This window comes from Onychostoma macrolepis, chromosome 08, assembly GCF_012432095.1.
Source record: "Onychostoma macrolepis isolate SWU-2019 chromosome 08, ASM1243209v1, whole genome shotgun sequence".
NCBI lineage: Eukaryota > Metazoa > Chordata > Actinopteri > Cypriniformes > Cyprinidae > Onychostoma > Onychostoma macrolepis.
The window spans coordinates 16839976-16847702 of record NC_081162.1 but is presented as its reverse complement, the minus strand read 5'-3'; the positions used below and the strand labels follow the sequence as shown (position 1 = coordinate 16847702).

The 7727-nt window shown below is 33.2% G+C and overlaps 1 protein-coding gene across 1 annotated transcript; it reads left to right on the top strand.

Annotated features, from left to right (window-relative positions):
* The first annotated feature begins 874 nt into the window (after positions 1-874).
* LOC131546147 (tumor necrosis factor receptor superfamily member 14-like) lies at positions 875-6745 on the top strand. The gene is made up of 8 exons (XM_058785505.1): positions 875-1075; positions 1502-1579; positions 3242-3367; positions 3468-3623; positions 3790-3874; positions 3961-4112; positions 4566-4579; positions 4870-6745. The coding sequence occupies exons 1-8, from the start codon at positions 1036-1038 to the stop codon at positions 4918-4920; spliced, it is 702 nt and encodes a 233-aa protein (XP_058641488.1). The 5' UTR covers positions 875-1035; the 3' UTR covers positions 4921-6745.
* The last annotated feature ends 982 nt before the right edge of the window (positions 6746-7727 follow it).

The window sequence follows — 7727 nt, the reverse complement described above, 5'->3', positions numbered from 1 at the left end:
TAATATTGTTTTAAATATAAACAATAAAATCACAATGATAACATCATGTTTATGAGCAATTCAAAAAAAGCAGTCACCAGCCAGCCATGCCTCTTTCTGTAAAGTAAGCCGTTCTCTAAACAGTGACCATGATGGACTGATTCCAACATCGACTCAAATCAAGAGAACATGTCAACGCCACAGCCTTTTTTTTAACGCAATATCATACTGTGTTGTATTGTTATTCGCGTTGTTTACTTGCACTTCCGTACGGGTTAAATCACGTTGTTCCTTATTCAGTGTCTCTATCAGTGGTTTCAAGGATAAAAATGAACGAAACTATGAACATTGCTCTTGTGAGCTTGGGCGCAGCTACTGAATTTGAAGGTTAAAAACACTAGTGATGGCCGCTTTCGGAGCACTGCTTCGTGAAGCTTCGAAACTTTTACGAATCATTTGTTTCGAAACAGTCTTTAGGTGTGAATCATGCGAGTTCATTGTGATCGCCTACCAGCGGCGAAACATTGAACCAGCGTCTATGGTTTTTACCTGATCTCGGATCAGTTTCATCAATTTGTAGACATTTTTAACAAGACATTTGTGTAAATAAATTGGATGAGAAGTAGTTAATATATCTTTCTGGCCTATATATACAAGCTCTCCATAAAACAAAACAAGCCTTGCAAATGAATAGAAAATATTTTAAAAGCCACATATTATACAGACACTTCATATTTAATTATATTTGATCATTTTTATGGCATTTAATGTATTATACTTAAAAAAACAAACAAAAAAAACACTTGCAATGGGGTTTTAAAATCTGTTTTTTATAAATGTTTTAGCCTGAGTTTTTGTTGCATTTACACACTTTTGACCAGCAGGCGTCACCAGCGTGTGGTGTTTCGAGCGCTTCGAAACAGTGAATCATTTTACGTACAATTGGTTCAATTGATTCGAAGCTTCGGGTTCGTTTCTCCCACCATTAAAAAACACCCAACATGGCGGCTTGAAAAACAAGGACAACGATGGTGGGGGTTTTACCAGCTGTATGACATGAGAACGATATTTTTGACATGCGGTTTTCTCCTTTCCGGTAAGACAAAAACCAGTTCGATGCGATTGTGTTGTGCTTTGAAAAGTTAAAAACGCAACAACACCATTGAAATAACGACCGACTTAATGGCGAATTGTTAAGCGAAGCTTAAAATCTTTAAATCTTAAGCCTTATTCAGCTGTTCATAAAATCATCCCTTACTATAATTGTAACCATTGTTTTACTACAAATACGACCGAAAACCGTGGTAATCACAAATTAACCATGGGTTTGCTACACTAGCGTAACTTACCATACTGTAGTTTAACCATGGAGTCCAACTGTGTACAAAATGGTAATCAATACGCAAAACAATGGTAACTAAATTTTTTCCTATAATAAAGTCATGCTTAATTTCCGTAAGGGATGACCGTTTTGAATGCCGTAGTAAGTTAACATTACTTGAATTCTTCTGTTTCCTAACAGTTGTCGCATTTGGAAAAGCTTGTGGGCCTAGTGAATATAAATCAACTGCTGGAGAGTGCTGCCCAATGTGCAGGATTGGTAGGATCACTAATCATTAAGCACATTTTAAATAACAAGTGATACTAACATTGAGATTTTTACAATCTAATATTTGCTCTTCTCCTTTCCGGTAAGACCCAGATCAGTGCGATTGTGTTGCTCTTCCTTTTTCACCCATTGTGAGGGGCATGTTGGTATGGAGGACCAAGAGTGCCACTTAAAAATAAAATGAAGAATCAATTTATTGATTTAATAATTCAAACATAAAAATGTATATAAATAAATCACTTTTAAATGGACAAATTAATTGACGTATTTAAAGATGTTTATTTAATTCGTGTTTTTAAATGTAGTTTAATAAAACAGTCAATTAAAAAAATCATTTTTAAATGTGTAAATAAAAAGAAAAATTTAAAATCAGAAATCAGCTAAAGCTAACAAATCATCAACAATCCCTCGCCAAACACCTTCAGATTCCCCTGACATTTTGCATCCCTCGAACCTGTCTCCAAACTACCGATATAATGGCGTATAGCTTTTCTAACTGTCCAATGAGAGTGCATATACATATACAAGCAAAAGAGGGGTTGGCTCTTCAAATTGAGGCGAAAGGTGATTGGTTGCTCCCACGTGTGTACTGTCCAATGGTATTTTTTAACTCGATTGACAAATGGATAAAGAAAAGCATTTGGCAAAAGGACAAAGAAAAGCAATTGGCAAATAGAGAGAGAAAAGCGTTTGCCAAATGCTTTTTTAAAAAGCGATTTAAAATGATTAATTAATGTACTTTTTATTATTTTATTAATCCATGTTTTAAAACATGAATTAAATAAACAGTTTTAAATTTCTTTTTATTTACACATTTAAAAATTGTTATTGTTTTATTAAACTACATTTAAAAATTAATTAAATAAACATCTTCAAATACGTCAATTAATTTGTCCATTTAAAAATTATTTATATACATTTTTATGTTTGAATTATTAAATCAATAAATTGATTCTTCATTTTATTTTTAAGTGGCACTCTTGGTCCTCCATATGTTGGGATGCATTTTAAATAGAGTTTCATTAGTAATAAAGCTGTCTACACTGGAAGCAACTGTCTGAACATTTAGATTTTTTAAATTATATTAAATTATATTATATTAAATTATATTATTATTTTTTTTTAATATATATTATTATTTTTTTTAAATGTACACTTTTTTTTTTTTTTTAGTTTTATTATAATTTAACATTAATATGATTATTATAATAATTGAAAATAAATTAATTTAAAAAAAAAGCTAATCACCATGGATTCGTAGCTGAAGTCTTGCCTTGCTTACAGGTTTTTCTTCTGACTGATGTGCCGGTGTTGTGCCGAATTTCGAGTCTCTGCCAAATTATTACCCGCCTCGTTTAAAGCCGCTACCTGATTGCCTAATCTTAACCTCTCAGTATTATTCCAGTATCTTCACGGATGGTCACTTTCTGCGTCCACCCATGCCCTGCATGTTACGTCTACTGTAAATACGGCTGCGGAATGCTGTGACTTAAACAATAATTTACATTTACCACCGACCACAGCATCTCAGAGAAACTCACTCGGAACTTGCTGCTTCTCTGTTATACTTACCTTGGTTGCATGGCTGGTCTGCTGTCTTCCCGCCCCCAAGGTTAAGAACTGACTAACTTTTGCTTTGTATGTTGTTTGTAGGATCAGTAGTACGCAGTGACTGTAGTGGGGATTTGAGTACTACATGCAAACCCTGCAGTCCAGGAACATTCATTAGTGAACCAAACAGCCTTCATGAATGCTTCACATGCAGAGACTGTGGTGAAAGTATGCTTGTTTTAAATGTATCTAATAAACATATTTTTGTCTTATGTATTTATTTATTTTTTGCATTGCCTATATGAAATGATTGTGTGTACTCCTTTAGGTCAAGGCCTTTACATCCAGAGTACATGCACTACAATAAAAGACACTATCTGTGATGTGCTTGATGGCTATTACTGCATTGATTACTCCAATTCACAGTGCCATCATGCTCAGAAACATAGTGTTTGTAAACCAGGACAAGAAACAAAAAGACCAGGTATTGTTTCTGAATACTTTTGTTTACTGTTTCTGAATACCAGGAATTGTTTCTGAATATATAAAATATATAGATATATTTTTAAAATCATGATTCAGTGATTAAAGGGATAGTTCACCCACCATTAAGGTTAATTTCTGAAAACACTACTTATGTCTGCTTACAGGAACAAAGACTTTGGATACAATATGTGTGAACTGTCCTCATGGATTTTTTTCTCCATCGGGTCTAATCTGCACCAAATGGACAGAGTAGGTGAAATGTTATTTGTACTCCCTGTAGCATTTGCATTGTTATCTGTTATTAACAATATATATATATTTTTTTTTTCTCTCAGTTGCACAGCTAGGAATCAAATACAGACAGAAATTGGCGACTCTGTTAAAGATGTCATATGCACACCAAAAAGACGGGGAAGATATGGTCTCATATTTCCAGTGTCTTTAATATCATTGTTCCCCATAATTCTATACCTGTGGACAATGTGCAGTGAGTGAATTTAATTTTTATTCATTATTGAATTGTTTGATTTATGTTGTTGGTTTTCTCTGAAACCTCTAGCAAATACCTAACCAAATGCTGGCGGTTTTGTTGGTGATTATTAAAATGGAAGATTATAATGAGTTAAATCATTATTAAATGTTTCTTTTTTTTATTTCATACACAGTCAACTGCTAATATTGATGTGATCTTGCTTGTATAGAGATCAGCTAGATGCAATTGATTTAAAAAGATTTTAACATCACAGAATCCTGTATTAGATTGTTATTCTCAAAGTTTGTTAACAGGGTAAAGAAATGTTTGTATAATATACATAAAATAGTAACATAATTTAAATGTTCTTTCTAGCAGAGATTTTTGGTATTCACAACTGATTGTGTTTATGGCACTGTTGTACTAAATTCACCACAAATAATTTCATTTTTTTTGTGTGTTTTATAGGTTGTAAACTTAAGGTAAGTCATTTAATTCTTTACATTTAAATAATGTCATGTGTGATGCTACATTTTAACAACTGAATTTAAGGCAATCATATATTACTATAGAACTGTATGTATATTATACTTAACATGTTTAATTCTTTCAAAATAATTTTGCTCTGTTATGAGTTCTTTGAAAAAAATTTTTCAAATATAACAGAACCCATAAACAACACACCGTAAGAAGTAATAACTTTCTTAAATCTAGTCATTCAGGTAACAAAGTTATAATAAACCTAATGTATGTATATGTTGTTTGCTTGCAGGGAGGAAAACAGTTGAAGAACAAGTTATTTCCTAAACATCTCAGTCAGTAGATCTCCAGTGGTCCACTTCAGACAGTATTGCAATCTTCTCCGATTGCTGTGACCATGAGGTCCTCCGGCGCTTAAGAACTATGAGAGCAAGTTCAACCTCAATCACACCTAGGAGGACAAACTAACAACAGCAAGCTTTTTTTCTTTTCTTTTTTTTTGTAGCAGCTCCAGAGTATACATGCATGTACAGCAATATCATTAAAAGACTCAGGGTGCGTCTCAATCAGCTCCATTGCTCCCGAGGTCGTGAATCAGTAGGTCATGTACATGAATTCGGTCACTGGTAAGTTCCCTGACTCACTGCACGTTGGGACAGTGATCACTCGAATTCCAGTGACATGATTACGTACAGCGTCAACGGACAACATAGTAGAACGTCATCGCTAGAATTAACAAACAACAGGCAGGACCTTTCTCATTTTTATATTATTTTTTTATTCTCTTTAAAGACATTGTTCTGAACAAGGGAGCTGATTGAGACGCACCCTCACTCATTCCTGACACAACAACAAATAGACAGCATTTGAAATAACATACTGCAAGAGGGCCAACTACATATGTAGGGAGACCAGGGCTAGTGCACACTTTTCTCAGTGACCATTTACTAGGGTTGTATTTTAAAGTGAATGTCTTGATTGTAAAAAGTGATTCATGAAACAGCTGAAATGAAAAAGATCACATACACATACAAATCTCAGTTTACAATTCAGCCTCAATTGCCCTAAAAGTAAGTTTTAATCTATATTGCACTTTGTGTTGTAGAATATTGTTTCTGACAGCAGCACGAATAACCTTAGCAGTCAGCAGAGGCTCGCGAAGCGGAGCCAGGCGCGAGTATAAACGAGGCTTTAGCCTACCTGCATCTGCGTCACTACAAACAATGAAGATTTGAGTTTAGTTATTTAAACAGTCATTTTACCCCCTCTTTGCTGATTAATATAATGTAGCGATCCAGTATCTAAGCTATTTTATTAATGAAAGTCGCTGGGCAGCGTTGACAACACGTTTCTGTCCTCCTAAATGTTTGTGGGCAGCTCGATCTCGATCTCACAAACCAAAATAATAGACATGATTTTCTCAGGCCTTATGTAAAATCAGATGAATAAAGATTATTAAAATGAATAAGTATTGATGACAGTTGATTACAATAACAGTTTGGTTTATTCCCCTCATTAGTAACAGTGTCCTCTGTGGGATAAATAAAGTTAATATTAGTCATATATTAATAATACTTCATTAATATTGTGATTTATCATCCCTGTTATAGTATTATTCATAAGTCAATTTATTTTTCACCATCTTTCCAAGTTCTGTACCTCAGGTCCAAAAGAAATGTAGAAAGAATGAAATGAAAACACCAAATACATTTGTTATTTTCAAAAGGGAAATACTGACATGGATGTTTACAGAGCAGAGGTCACCTTTTTTAATTCCAATAGGAGAGATGGACTTTTTTTTTTTTCTTTAGTATTATTATTTTGTGCTGTATTATTGGTTACTGTTATTTCTGTTTCAAAAGGCAACAATAAATAACACTTTAATATCTAAAGAGTGTTTATGTGATTTTATGTTGTGAAATGAATAAATGCATAATAATCGTGAAACCATGATTATTCCTCAGACTATAATCGTACCAACAAAATCTATAATCGTTGCATCCCTACTCTGGAGCTGCTAACTGAAAATGGGGACGTCTGGTCACACTAAAATGTGCGTTTGTTTATGGCAAGTCTGTCAGTTGAGACACTGAAGAGAAGAATGCATTAAATGTCACCTTGTTGAAAGATTAAGTCATTATTTCATTAAAACAGTTAAAATAGTTTGATTTATGTCTTGGATTTTTGTTTATTAGACCGCTGCTGTATTTTCACAACAAATAACTTTTTTTTTTTTCATGTTTTATTGATTATAGATTGTAAACTTTAAAGGTCTGTAAACATAAATTAATTCTTATTTCTTTGCATTTAATTGTCATATGTGGTGCTGTGTTTTGCAAAATCTGGGGCAATCAACAAGCTTTCCTCTTCTCTGTACAAAATACGTTCATCTCAATGCGCCGTCGTCTGAGAGACAAGTCCAAAGGGAAACGTGAAAAATGTTACTAATACTCAATAACTTCACAGTAACACACTGTAGTGTCACCATATTCAGTTCACACATCACTGCTCTCCTGCTGGTTTTACTACAACACTTATTTTGAGAATAATTGCTTTTGCACCTTTTTTTATGATTTTTTTTTATTATGAAAAAGTTAACTTCACTGTAACACACTGTACTTTCACCAAATTCGGTTAACATATCACTGCTCTCCTGCTGGTTATACTACAACGTTTATTTTGAAAATAATTGCTTTTGGATCATTTTGTGTTTTTTTTTTTTGTGTTTTTTTTAAGTTCAATAAATTCACTGTTATTGGACAAAACAGTTAATAACTTTACTGCCACTGTACTTTCACCAAATCCAGTTCACACATCACTGCTCTGCTGGTTTTACTACAACACTTATTTTGAAAATAATTGCTTTTAGATGATTTTTATGATTTAAAAAAAAAAATTCAATAAATTCACTGTTATTGGACAAAACAGTTAATAACTTTACTGTAACACACTGTACTTTCACCAAATTCAGTTCACACATCACTGCTCTCCTGCTGGTAATACTACAACACTCATTTTGAAAATAGTTGTTTTTTGGAACTTTTTTTTTTATTATTATTCAGTAATTTCACTGTTATTGGACAAAGTAGTTAAAGGGGTCATATGACATTGCTAAAAAGAACATTATTTGGCGTAACGCAATGTATTTAT